Genomic DNA, 14,889 nt, shown 5'->3' with positions numbered 1-14,889 from the left:
GCCTTCTGTTCTGGTGGCAGACTCTGAAATGTCTGATTTCTCTGCATATTCTGTATTGCGGACAATGGTCACCCAGACAAAGAGGGTAAAAGTGCATCTAATATACCAAAAACATTTTTTTCTGAGTTTTGGATAGAGTAGGGAAAGGTTAGAACCCCTATCATATTTTACTGATATCTGGGAATCGGTTTGAGAAATTTCCTCTTACTTCCTGTTCTGTATACACTATGCATAATGTAGCTCTGTGTATGGTCTTAGCAAGCCTTGGTGCTGGGGTGAATTAACTTTCGCGCGTAAGTGTAGTCATATGGCCAATCTAGAAGAAGACTGGGCCAAGATGGAAGCACCAAAGGATTCCTCATCACTGGAGAGTAGGCAAGTATAGTGGAGTCTGGATTAGTTATACAGGGGTTTTTGAAAGCGCTGGTTGTAGGAGTTGATACTGGAGTTGGGTTGTGCTGTAAGATCAACCCCCATAAACACAGGGGTTGAAAAAACGATTGTGGAAAGTGGGAGTTCATCAATCTAGAACCCATACTAAAAAGCCAACAAACATCTAGCTAGCTTAGTGCAACAGGAGAAGTCTGAAAATAGTAAGGCGAAAGCAGGGGCGGACTGACCATTTGGAAACGCGGGCACTGCCCGAGGGCCCGGGGTCAGTAGGGGGCCCCATGAGATGCCCCTGGTACCTTTTTCATAGGCTTTTTTGAGTTTGGGCAAGGACACAGGGGCTCCATGATCCCTTATTGCCCGGGGGCCCCATGAGTTGTCAGTCCACCCCTGGGTGAAAGGATTCCCGTCAACCTGGCCAGTCTCATCTACAAATACATATAGGCATGTATTCATTCATCTGCATTTATAATATACTGTAGAAATGTGATGGTTTCTAGCATAAAATGAACACATTGTTAAAATGTATTATAAGTAAAAATGAAAACTTTTTTTTTACCCTGCTGGACAGTCTGGTTGCTTCATTTCTTCACATTCATCATCCGCCCAACGAGTTCCACCTAGGAGCGCAAAGAAACATTTTCAATTTCAAGGTATTACAGAAATATATACACAGTGAATATTTTTATGGAGCATGATGAAATGATTTAATTAACTGCAGAGCAATAGGTCATTGACACACATCTCTTAACTATTATATTATGTGGCCCCTAGTTTTCATATTTTGGCTGAAGTGGCTATAATTTGCTTCTAAAACCACTACCCCTCGCTGTACTCCACAGCCATCTGTGAGCCATTTCAGACACCGGAAGGCTCATTTAGTGATATTGCTGCAGCAAAACTGAAAAAAAGCTACTTTCAAAAGATTGCATTGTTTAATCAGCAATTAATCAAAATTATGTATTTGATACTAGAACACCACTCATATATGTAGTTTCTCTCGAAATGACAGTCAATTCAAACATGGATCCAAGGCGCTAAAGTGTTACTAAACCCAGGACCCTGCATTCACTATATCTGGTCTCCCACAGTACACACAACATGAAAATGCAATTATTTTAGTAAATATAAACTGCTAAATACCTTTTCTCATCAGCAGTATATGGCAGTCTTGTGATTTCTATCAGTGTTCAGCAGAGCACTGGCTACAGCTTATAGGAGGAGTTTGCTTTCTGCTCTAGGAGTATGCAGAACCCCTGATTTCGGTCTGGACAGTGCCGATTGGCCCTGTGCTGATCACATGCACTCTCCCAAGAAAAAAAAACCCTCTAGCAATACACACCAAACTGAGCATGTGCAGAGTGACTCCACATCATATGCCTTATCAGGAGATAAGAGGGGGGCACTGGAAGAATGGAAGGATCAGAGAAGACAGGATCAAACAGTGTTTTTACACAATGCAGAGAATTAACCCCTTAGGTTCCCCTGTGAGTATAACAAGCATGATTTACTGCATATACAGACTGATTTTACGGTTGTGGATTTGGTAACATTTTTACAAGTCATCCACATGGGTACAATATTTAAAGTTCTACTAAATCCACAACAGTAAAATCAGCGTGTATATGCAGTAAAGCATGCTTGTTCTATTCACTGGGGAACCTAAGGGGTTAATCCTCTGTATTGTGAAAAAAGGCCATTTTGATCCTTTCTCCTATGTTACTCCCCTTTTTCAAGAAACCACCTCTTATCTCCTGATAAGACCGACTGAAGCATAGGCATTTTGCACATGCTCAGTTTGGTGTGTATAGCTAGAGGGTTTTTTTTTTTCTTGGGAGAGTGCATGTGATCAGCACAGGGCCAATCAGCAGTCAGGGGTTTTGCATCCTCCTAGAGCAGAAAAAAAAAACTTCTCCTACAAGCTTTAGCTAGCGCTGGTCTGGAGACTGATAGAATTCACAGTATTGCTATATGCTGCTGATGAGAAAATGTATTTAGCAGTTTATATTTACTAAAATAATTGCATTTCCATGTTCTGTGTATTGTGGGATACCAGATATAGTGGATGCAGGGTCCGGGGTTTAGCAACACTTTAATTTTTGCTAGAGGATTTTTTTCTGCCCTTTTTTTTTTTTTAATAAAAAAAAAAGGTGCCATCCATGTTAAAACTTAGTCAATAAACATTATGTCATTTGCAGAGAGGTCTAAGATTGCTGGCAGATCACAGAAGCAACAACAGGGTCCAGAATTTGTCGCGGAAGCCATTGAGCAGTGTTGCCATCAGCTCCAAAGGCAATTGGATATATACAGGTTGTACGGCAGAAATCGTGGGGGGTGGGCATGGAGGGGAACTCAAATTTAAACTGGAACCTGGGATTACAGTTTAAAATGTTTGTAAATCCTTACATATACCCAGTAACATGACTGGCCTCAGGTGATACACAGAGAAGAAAAAAAAAAAATCATCCGACAAATGTTGTACTGGTTTATCTACAGCCTCCTGTCCCTACATCCATTCAAAATGCAGAATTTACACAGAATCTCTCAGCTCTAAAAAGCAGGGAGTTTAAGTTACATCAGTGAACAGAGCTCTGAGAGCCGATTGGAGAGAATGGGCATATCCCATCCAACACAAGGAACAGAGCTGTGGCTGTCAATCACAGGCTGTGCCCTCCACGGTCACCTTTTTTTTCTCCTGGTGTCATTAAAACTCAGCACCAGATAATAATTACACTTTGTGATCTGGATTGAGACAAGCACGCACTATAGAGGAATATGCTTTGTTCATATTTCATGTCTGAGGTTTACAACCACTTTAAAGAAGAGTCTCTGCTACTGACGTATCCCAAGAAAAATGCAATAACAGAAAATCAAACCTAGCACAAGAAAGTGAACTGCATGTCATCACATAGAAATAACCTAGTTGAAACGGTGAAAATTAAACTTGTCAAATCCCAAGCAAAAAAAAAAAATATCTTATCTTTTTGTATATCTCCAGAAGACAAAGTGAGTCGTGGTGACAGCTACTAACCTTTGCATGATATTTGATAGTCCGTACAGCAGTCTCCTTTAGTCAGACAATCCTCAGAGCACTGGCACGCACTGTCCTCATTCCGGGCCTCCCCACACCTCTCCTTGCAGCTCCAACCTCGGCCTGAAATAAATGGAGAAAAATAGTACAGGGCTTAACCAGGATGAACAAAGAAAAAAAGTCAAAGAGGCTCTTGTATTTGGATCACCCTGAAAAAATACAGTACATAAAACTCCCATTTCAACTTGAAGGGTTATCCTGAGCACTGGAAAATCCTGCAATCTGTGTACAGCCCTGGTACCCAAAATGAGGCCCAGAGCACACATGTAGCCCTTTACTACATATTGTGTGGCCCTTGGGAACTCTACATAGTCCGTGGTTTTTTTTCCTCCATCAAGATGCTGGATTTGGATTGGCTTCTAGTAGTCTAACTTTGTCATCTATCCATTTTCTCTTTTTATTTATTTTTTTACACCTTTTATCTTAAAATATGATTATTGGTAAGAAAATGATCAAATGTGGAAAATACAAACAAACATTCTTTTTAAGGGGCCTGTATGGATCACAAATACGGAAGCAGATATTTGTAGAAGTCTCATGTAACATTTCTCCAGTCTATGGCCAGCTCCTGAAGAATGGCCTCAGTCTCAAACAGCTCCCATAACATGTTTACAGCCTTTGACATCTTCTGTTGCATGCCTGCAGTCTTGACCATTTTTTCTAGCGTGTCCATAGTTTTCCCCATCTTCTGCAGCATGTCTGCCATCTGACAGCTTTCTGTAGCATTAAATTCAATGATTATGTCGAACCATCTGGTGACTTCAGGGGACCCACTTGAAGCCTCCTAATTTAAGTAAAGCTGGCCATATGTGGTTAGATATTCATTCTAAGGTTCGTATGGAAAGTCTGAAAAATCATTCTTGAGAGCATTGAGTAAACTAATTTACTTTGAAAGCTCATTCAATTTCATTCAGACTTGCTATTTGAATGTAATCCCAGACATTAAAACAGGTTTCATTACAATATGTATGATTTTCACTCTATTGAAAACCACATTCATAGTCAAGTCGGCAATACATGGATTGAAATTTGGCCGGTTCAGCAGGGCCCAACCGAATTTCAATCCATGTATGGGGAAGGTTTGTTGTACACAAGCCAATCAATCAACATGTGTATAACCAGCCTATTGGAAAATTTCCTTTCGATCAGCACCGTTGGCTATAGCCAGCAGTGCTGATAAGTGTATTCTCCCAGCAGGGAAATCTCCCCACTGCCCAAATACAAAAGGTTTAGAGTGAAGGATTCACCATTCACATCCAAGTGTATGGATAAGCGAATTGAGTCAATCTTTTGTTCAACCAGCATGCTGAATGAAAAAATATGGCTTGTGTACGACCACCCTTCAAATTTCATCAATTTAAGAAAGCTTTTCCTTCCTACTGCTTCGAATGTTCTCATCACTAGGGTCAAAAATTACCATCAAATTAACCCTACTAACCATCAGAAAATCAAATGTTCCAAAAACAAACATTTTTAAATGAAATTCTACAGCTGTACTTCCAGCTTAAGCTGCCCACTGCAATGATCAGAGAGTGTTGCAAGCTCATTCCCTTTCTAATGAGCAATTTGGTAGCAAATGCTAAGCTCCAAGGCTACTAATGTGCCAAGAAAGCATCACAGATAGGAATAGGCATCTTCTTGGTAGTCTTGCTCAGACCAGGTAGGCTTGCTTAGACAAGGATTGCACAATACAAGAGGTGCCTTGTTTAGCCTCCACATAAATACAAATACACGCATCCAAGACCTCTAGGTATAAATTAGAGACGGAGAAGACAAGTGCTGTCTGCCAATTGGAAGGGCGAGCATGCAGGACTATTTATATCTTTATTTATTTTACATTGGGGGATTTTTGTTTGGCTGTTTTTCACTTTGTAAATGCTTATCCCACTTTCCACTGACTGTGTTGAATTTCAATGTATCAATTAAACAACAGCCCATATTTTTTCAGTTACACTGCACTAGTAAGACCTCATCTGGAATATGCAGTTCAGTTTTGGGCACCAATTCACAAAAAGAACATTGGGGAACTGGAGAAAGTACAGAGAAGGGCAACCAAACTGATAAGAGGCATGGAGGAGCTCAGCTATGAGGAAAGATTAGGGGAACTGAATTTATTCTCTCTTGAGAAGAGGAGATTAAGGGGGATATGATCTCTATGTATAAATACATCAGTGGTTCATATAGTGAACTCGGTGTAGAGTTATTTACCCTGAGGTCATCACAGAGGACAAAGGGGGCACTCTTTACATCTGGAGGAAAAGAAATTTAATCTCCAAATACAGGAAGGTTTCTTCACAGTGAGTGCTGTGAAAATGTGGAATAGACTCCCTCAAGAGTTGGTTCTGGCCAGCTCAGTGGATTGCTCTAAAAAAAGGCCTGGATTGTTTCCTGGATACACAGAATATAACTGGATACTAACATTTATAGGTAAAGTTGATCCAGGGAATACCCAATTGCCTCTCGGGGGATCAGGAAGGAATTTTTTTCCCTGCAGGAGCAAATTGGATCATGCTTTGCTGGGTTTTTTTGCCTTCCGCTGGATAAACTGTGCGTATAGGATTATAACTTTTTTTTTTTTTAAATGGTTGAACTGGATGGACTTTTGTCTTTTTTCAACCAGACTAACTATGTAACTATGCACTGGAGGTAAGGCCACCTACCCCTGGTGCACATCTCTTGGACATTGAATCTCTCTCTTCTATGCAAGTCTACAATGGAGTTTCACACTGAAAGATCTGTATCTATCTGCATTTTCCCCTTAATACTAGCAAACTTCATCAATACTGTCACCCAGCAAGGCAGAAAGATAGACTTCTTATAAGGCTCCATGCACGCAGACTTTAAAAAAATGCCAACGCTCTCAACAGAAAAAAACCCTGCTAACTTTGAGCATTTTTTTGTACTAGCATTTAGGAGCACTTGGCTTTTTTCTGCCAGAAAAAAAACTCTCAAAAACGCAAAACAGCATGTTCAATCAATACCTGCAAAAAAAAAAAAAAGCCCTATTCCAATCGGAAAAGGAGGAGCCTGACCATGGCGTGGAGCGAGAGCTCGATGTGAGGGCTCTCTGCTCTCCAGTACCTATATGTGACCTGCCTAAAGAGGAAATACCTAAGGAATGCAAGACTCACCGGTGAGAGAGGTGGTCTCTTTGGAGGAGTGCGGGTCTCATGGGACTTGTGGAGCGTGGAGAAGGAGATCGTTGGGACGAGTCGACTGCAGAAGCTGGGTGGACGCCGGATACCCCCCTCTCTCACAAGGGACCATGGCTGCCAGGAATCCACCGAGACGAGTTGGAAGAAACCCCCCCTGCAATTTGCCTATTATGGGAAGGGACTATTGAATCCCCCAGAAGAGAGCACTCGAGGCCGCCTCACCCAGAAGAAAACGGAGAATGCGACAGGAGGGTGAGAGCGGCAGGTTGTTGTGATGGATGAAATGTGGGGGGAATAGAACTGTGTTGTAAAATCGAAGGATGGTTCACCCAGGGGGTCTAAAGGAAGAGAGAGGAAGGAGAAGGAAAAGAGAAGGAACAAAAAAGGAAAAGGAATGGAAGAAGAACAACTTAAAACAACTAAAGACCCAGAAGAAGTGGACCCTGGTGGAGGAGTAAAGGAGAAGGGGGAGAGGAAAAGAAGAAAGTGGAGATTAATTTCTCTGGAAGATTATAATTTTGATATTAAAATTTAATAAAGAAATCTCCCAGATCCTGGAAAAAACTGAAAAAGTTACTGACAGTATGAAAAATAGTGTCTAAAAGGAGGCGGGCCTAAGGCTTCCCAAACAGGTTCAATTAAAAAATATATACCCTCACAGGAGAAACAGACCCCAGAAAGACAACAGGGAATATCTGAAAGGAGTGACATGGAAATCAGTGTAGGAGAAAGTTCCAGACTATTCCTAGGAATAACCGATAGTAGTCAACAAATTGAAGAAGAAGTGGGGATGGAAAATGTAGAAGAACAAGAGAAGAGTTTACAGATGCCCACTAAAACAGAAATAGCAGAAATGTTCAAAAGGACTTGAGAAATCCATAAAACAGGAATTGACAAAAATACACAAAGATTTGGGGCAAATATTCTTAAGAGTGGAGGAGACGGAAGAAAAATTGGATAAACATGCTCAAATTATTCAGAAGTTAGAAAAACGGACGATAGAAATAAGAAAAGAACAAAGAAATCTGCTACTGTATATAAAAAAATAGAAGATCAGGAGAATAGGGATAGGAGATGCAACTTAAGGATACGAGGTCTTCCAGAGATCTCTCAAGCAGAAGACCTAATGGAAAAAATAAGGAAAATACTGAATACTATAATGGATAGAACCACATCAGAGACTCTTAAAATGGATGGAGTATATAGAATAGGAAGACACGAACAAGAAAGTAGAAAAGAAAATCAGAGAGATGTAATTGTGCAATTTCATAATTATCAAGATAAAGATGAAATCTGGAAGAAGATAAAGGAAGAACAGTGATAAAATATGGAGAAATAAATATTCAGATTTTTGCTGATTTAGCAGCAGAAACATTGATAAGAAGGAGAACTCTGAAACCATTATTAGAGCAGATGAGAAAGCAGAATGTTCGATACAGCTGGGGGTTCCCGGCGTGTCTAATTGAATGGAAAAATGGTCATTCAGCAAGATTGAGATATCCTGAATACTTGAGTGACGTTTGTGAGAGACTTGATTTACAGAAAATAAACATTCCTGGTTGGGGAGAAGAAGGGGATATATGGGCTATAGAAAAAGAAGGAATAGAGTAAACATCTACTGCCCTAATAAAAACCCGAGCTATACTTAAAAAACATCTTAAGGAAGTTATTAGATTTTAAGAAAGGGAAATTAATTGTGGCAGGAGATTAATTTTTAAGGATCCTCAAATGGATACAACGTCCCATGTGCAAAGAGAAGGTAGTAGGTATTTGAAATCTTTGGGGAAAATGCTACATCAATGTCAACTTGTAGATAGCTGGAGAATTAAAAAACTGAAAGAAAAAGATTATACGTTCTACTCTCATGCAAATGAGACGTATTCAAGATTGGACTATATAATGTTGGACCATAGACTTGTGGAGTCTGTAGTCAAAGTTAATACAGAAGTCACAACATTTTTGGACCATGCACCTGTCACAACGAGGTTACTATGGGGAAATGTCCAAAATAAGTTGGATACTTGGAAATTAAATGAGACTCTTATTCAGGACCAGGAGATAGAACAAAGGATTAGAGAAGAAATAGAATAATTTGAGAGAAATGTGACTGAGGAAGTGACAGTTGCAGCGGTATGGGAAGCACATAAAGCCTATATTAGAGGAATTTTGATAGGGATTGTAGTGAAAAAAAAAAGAAAGATAAGAGAAAATAAATAGGCTTCTTAGAGATTTGTATGAATTAGAACAGATACATAAAAAGAAAATAACAATAAAAATAACAAAAGAGATTAAAACAGAGTATAATAGATAAACGTGAAGATCTAAAGAGTTTAATGGAGGAAGAAAGGAGGAGAGTATATAATAAGATAAGAGGGATACCATTGGGGAGATAGACCAGGAAAGTATTTAATGAGAGCTCAGAGAAAAAAAGAAATCTAGCAATTATATAGAGAAGATAAGAAACAGTAGTGGAGAATTAAAATATTCAATTAAGGACATAGTAAAAGTATTTAAAGAGTACTATAGCAAGTTATATAATATCATCCCCTATATGCCTAAAAGAGATGAAGAAGAATAAAAAAAAAAAAAAAAGACAGGTATATTTAAAAGAAGCAGGATTACCGAAATTAAAAGAAGATCAGTTATTATCCCTTGAAAAAGCAATAACATCAGAAGAAATTCAAGCAGCATTGAAGAGCACTATGGTAGGGAAAAGCCCAGGTCCCGATGGATACATTGTGAGATATTACAAAAAATTTAAAGAGAAATTAATACCCAAATTGAGTTTATATATGAATGCATTGGGATGGGAGATGAAAATGAGAGAGGAGTCTTTACAGGCCCATATTACAATTCTACATAAAGAAGGAAAAGATAACACACAATGTTCAAGCTATAGACCGATATCCCTATTAAATACAGATACTAAACTATATGCAAACGTTTTGGCAAATAGAATGAAAACATATGGATCAGGTGGGCTTTGTCCCGGGGAGGGAGGGTAGGGATAATGGATTAAGATCTTTGCTCTTTATACAGAAAAGTAGGAAAGAAAAAGACCCCGTTATATTATCTGTAGATGCTGAGAAGGCTTTTGACAGATTAGATTGGGGGTATATGTTGGATACATTGGAAGTACTGGGGATAGGCCCCAGAATGAGAGAATGGATAAAGAAGCTTTATAGTCAACCCTCTGCTGCAATAAAAGTAAATGGAGAAATATCTGAATTCTTTAAAACGCAAAAACGGGACACGACAGGGATGCCCCTTGTCACCCTTGTTGTTTGTCTTGTCTCTGGAATCTCTCCAAGTAATAAGGAAAAACATAGATATAAAAGGGACCAAGATAGGAGAAACAGAACATAAAATAGCAGCCTATGCTGATGACATGCTGTATCATGTGAATAACCCCAGAATGACATTGCCTAATTTAATGAAAACACTAAAAGAAATATGGGGAGCTATCAAATTTAAAAATTAATCCAACGAAAACGGAAATTCTGAATATAAATCTTCCAATTAATGAGAAAAAGTCTGCAGAAAGAATTTCCTTTTTCGTAGAAGGAAAAAGACCTAAAGTATTTAGGAGTAAATTTGACTGCATCCCCAAAAACTTTGTATGAAGTGAAGTATATCCCATTGTTAAAACGAGATCAAGGATGACCTAAGGAAATTTGGAATGGGAAGAGTGTCTTGGATAGGACGAATACATTTAGTGAAAATGGTTATTGTTCCAAAATTCTTGTATAAATTTCAAATGATACCAATAAAACCCCCGGGAATATACTTTAGAATTAAAAAAATGATAACAAGATATATGGGAAAGTAAAAAACCTAGAATAAGCTATGAAGTTCTAAGTAGAGATAAAGAAAATGGGGGATTGGGTGTGCCAAATTTTAAAAGATATTATAATTCAATAATGTTAGCGAGAATTTATGATTTGACACATAATGCACATGGGAAAAGTTGGATAAATATAGAAAATACACTAAGTAAAACACAATTAAGTAGGATAGTATAGTTACCACCTCAATATATGGGATTAACAGATAACAGAAGTATATATACACACAAAATGTATTGAAAATTTGGGATGTAGTTCACAAACAAATGAGATGGGAATTCAATTCTATGTTGATGCCTATAGTGGCAACAGATTTCTTTCCGCCGGGGAAGGAAAATATAGCCTGGAAGTGGATAAAAAAAAAAGGAAGATATACAATTAAGAGATGTAATGAAGGGGGAAGAAATCATGCCATTCTATGAACTAAAAAAAAAAGAAGGAATTGTTCACTAAAATGGACGAGTGGCATTTTTGTCAAGTAAAACATTTCATAAGAAAACTTCCCAGACCCTTAAGAGTAAAAGCAGAGTGGAACCCTTTTGAACGGTTATTTAGTGCACTAGGTGATGGGAAACACGGAACTTCTAAGATTTATAAAATACTCACTAAATTGACAATGGATTCAGCACTGGCTTATATAAAGAAATGGGAAAGGGAGTTAGGCGTAACATTAGAAGAGGAAAAACAAAAAAAGATATATAGATTAACACAAGGAAGTGTAAATATGAAGGAGGTGGAAATGAATTATAAGTGTTTGGCGAAATGGTATATTACACCTAATGTTGCACACGGGGCGCACTGACAACGCATGGGGCCCCCGGGCAATAGGGGATCATGGGGCCCCTGCGTCCTTGCCCAAACTCAAAAAAGCCTATGAAAAAGGTACCAGGGGCATTTCATGGGGCCCCCTACTGACCCCGGGCCCTCGGGCAGTGCCAGAGTTTCCAAAATGGTCAGACCGCCCCTGGTTGCACATAAACAAGATAAAGACAAATCACCTTTGTGCTGGCGTGGATGTGGAGAAAAGGCCACTATGGTACATATCTGGTGGGAGTGTCATAAAATTCAGGAGTACTGGGAGGAAATAATTTACAAGATACAGGAGATAATTGGGATTAAAGTCCAAAAAGACCCAGAGATCTGTCTCTTACATGGAACGGAGCTAACAGGAAAGGAGTATAAAAATTCTGAGCTATTCTATTTAATAAACGCAGCAAAATGGCTGATACCTAATTTTTGGAGGAAACAGGAGGTTCCAAAGATAAAGGATTGGATAGAAAAGATAGATCAGATATATTGGATGGAGGAACTTTACCATATAAATGAGGATAAAATGGAGAGGTTTCATAAAAAAAAAAAAAAAAAAAAAAAAAAAAAAAAAGGGAAAATGGGAAGACTTTAAGAAATCAAGTCAATATGTAAATCTAGAGCGGTAAGAAAAAAAGGCTGGGTTTATGGTTTAAAAAGGAGAAGGAAAACAAGGGAAAAATAGAAGAGGAGATCCCTAGGACTCCCAAGAGAAATGAAAGACAGAGTGGAACTGAGAGGGGAGGAGGGGGGGATTGTGGTGTAGGGGGAAAAGATAAATATATATTTTGATTATGTATGTTGAAAATATTTAACAAGAAATTTTGTTAATCTTTACTATGGTTGAAATGGAAAAATCAATAAAATATTAATTAAAAAAAAAAAAAAAACGCAAAAACTGGAGGGTTTTTTTATGCCTTTAAATGCGGAGATTAAAAAAAAAAAAAAAAAAAGCCACTAGACTACCTAATGTGCATGGACTTTAGAAGCAGCGGTTGCATGAAGCTTTAGGCTGCAGATTGCTTCATAAATTCCTCCTGGAGCTGCTCTAAAATAGCATAGAAGGGCAATATAAAATCTGCCCTTCCCAAATTCTTGAGTGTGCATGTTTTGAATGAAAATGTGTCTCATCTGCAGTAACTACACGTCTCATCTTTTCCAAAGGTCTGTAACAGATTTAGAGTAATCAGTTTTGTTGGTTGCCTAGGAATGCAGTTGTTGGGGTCGCCAGTATGCAATCTCTCATATAAATAACAAGCAACCCAATTTGCAAAAGATGCATGTTGAACTAATTACTAATGTCACCAACTTGCTCAATATATGGCTTTTTTTCTAATGGAGTAAAAATTCAGCAAAGCAGAACATAAATGATTTCTGGATAAGCCTCAAAGTATGGTCAAATAGAAATCAGAAAATTAGAACTAGTCATCAACCTATAGATTGTCACCTCTACAGAAAGTGATAAAATCAAATTCTTTTTGAATCCTCACAGGAAGGGAAAATGAGGGGTAATCTTTCAATAGAGACACTTGTTCTAATGATTCAGGAATCCAGCATGATTTCCTAAATGCACATAAGCCATTCACTTTGCAAGGAAACTATTCCCACAGCTTTGGAATGAGGTGAGACGTTAATGACTTTCACCCAGGGGCAGACTGACAACTCATGGGGCCCCCAGGCAATAGGGGATCATGGGGCCCGTGTCCTTGCCCAAACTCAAAAAAGCCTAAAAAAAAAAAAAAAAAAAAAAAAAAAAAAAAAAGGTACTAGGGGCATCTCATGGGGCCCCCTACTGACTCCGGGCCCTCGGGCAGTGCCCGAGTTTCCAAGTGGTCAGTCCACCCCTGCTTTCACCAGCTAATCATGTGCAAGCAAAATGCTGTTTATTTTCATTTTCTTCCACATGCTTGGGTATTCTTTGCAAAGTGGAATTTCAACACAAAGCTCTGGGGAAGATTCCTGGACAAAGTGAACAGACTATTTTCCTTTAGTTAATCAGCTCCATTTTCTCAGTGGAGGAGCTTCTTGCTATGTGGACCAATCAGAGCTGCTTTTTTTTTTCTCTGTCCCCCCTGCTGTAGTGATCTGAAGCCAGCCAATAGTGGGAGGAGCCAGCCACAATTCTGCTCTCTGCATAAGTTAAGTGCAGCCCGGGGCTGACCCCTCTGCTACATTCATATGGTACTAGATTTGTTTGTAAAAGGTGGTTAAGTGCAGGATTAGTACCCTATTTGGCTATTGAGGAATATAATTACAGTGGATATAAAAAGTCTACACACCCCTGTTAAAATGTCAGGTTTCTGTGATGTAAATAAAAAAAAAAAAAAAAAAAAACAAAATCGGACAAAAATAAATACATTTCAGAACTTTTTCCACCTGTAATGTGACCTACAAACTGTACAACTAAATTGAAAAACAAACTGAAATCTTTTAGGGGGGGGAGGAAACATAAAAAAACTAAAATAATGTGGTTGCACAAGTGTGCATACCCTCTGGGGATGTAGCTGTGTTCATAATTAAGCAATCACATTCACAATTGTGTTAAATAGGAGTCAGTACACACCTGCCATCATTTAAAGTGCTTCTGATTAACCCCAAATAAAGTTCAGCTGTTTTAGTAGGTCTTTCCTAACATTTTCTTAGTCACATCCTACAGCAAAGGCCATGGTCTGCAGAGAGCTTCCAAAGCATCAGAGGGATCTCATTGTTAAAAGGTATCAGTCAGGAGAAGGATACAAAAGAATGTCCAAGGCATTAGATATACCATGCAAATCAACCTCATCACCATATACACAAGGTTGATTTGCGCTGTTTTTATTTTATATTATAATTGGTGTGATACACTGGTGCGCAGCAGCATTTTTTACCTCTACTACTTATTGGCAGGTAGTCCTGTGCGCTGGGGTGTGAGAGATATTTAACGTTAGATATACCATGGAACACAGTGAAGACAGTCATCATCAAGTGCAGAAAATATGGCACAACAGTGACATAACCAAGAACTGGACGTACCTCCAAAATTGATGAAAAGATGAGAAGAAAACTGGTCTGGGAGGCTGCCAAGAGGCCTACAGCGACATTAAAGGACATTAAAAAGGTACTGGCTGTGTGGTACATGTGGCAACAATTCTTCATTTATGTCTGGGCTAATGGGTAGAGTGGCAAGACGGAAGCCTTTTCTTACGAAAAAAAACATTCAAGCCCAGCTAAATGTTGCAAAAACACATCTGAAGTCTCCCAAAAGCATGTGGGTAAATGTGTTATGGTCTGATGAAACCAAGGTTGAACTTTTTGGCCATAATTCCAAAAGATAGGTTTGGCGCAAAAACAACACTGCACATCACCAACAGAACACCATACCCACAGTGAAGCATGGTGGTGGCAGCATCATGCTTTGGGGACATTTTTCTTCAGCTGGAACTGGGGCCTTAGTCAAGGTAGAGGGAATTATGAACAGTTCCAAATACCAGTCAATATTGGCACAAAACCTTCAGGCTTCTGCTAGAAAGCTGAACATGATGAGGAAATTCATCTTTCAGAATGACACCGAACCAAACCATACATCCAAATCAACAAAGGAATGGATTCGCCAGGAGAAGAT

At 38.9% G+C, this 14,889-nt stretch overlaps 1 protein-coding gene across 9 annotated transcripts in view; it reads right to left on the bottom strand.

Moving 5' to 3' along the window:
* ENPP2 (ectonucleotide pyrophosphatase/phosphodiesterase 2) overlaps positions 1–14,889 on the bottom strand; it is a 156,950-nt gene that overhangs the window by 74,367 nt on the left and 67,694 nt on the right. For all 9 annotated transcript variants that reach the window (XM_089659054.1, XM_089659053.1, XM_089659057.1 and 6 more), the window contains 2 exons: positions 3,422–3,544; positions 950–1,010 (listed from right to left, as the gene is read on the bottom strand). In XM_089659054.1, the coding sequence (XP_089515180.1) occupies positions 950–1,010; positions 3,422–3,544 (184 nt within the window). The remainder of the gene's footprint in view (positions 1–949; positions 1,011–3,421; positions 3,545–14,889) is intronic.

The sequence above is a fragment of the Staurois parvus genome, unplaced genomic scaffold (genome assembly GCF_062004578.1).
Source record: "Staurois parvus isolate SC_StPar_1 unplaced genomic scaffold, SC_StPar_1.0 ptg000030l, whole genome shotgun sequence".
NCBI classification, from domain to species: domain Eukaryota; kingdom Metazoa; phylum Chordata; class Amphibia; order Anura; family Ranidae; genus Staurois; species Staurois parvus.
Note: the sequence above shows the minus strand (reverse complement) of the source record. Positions and strands in the feature narration are given on the sequence as shown.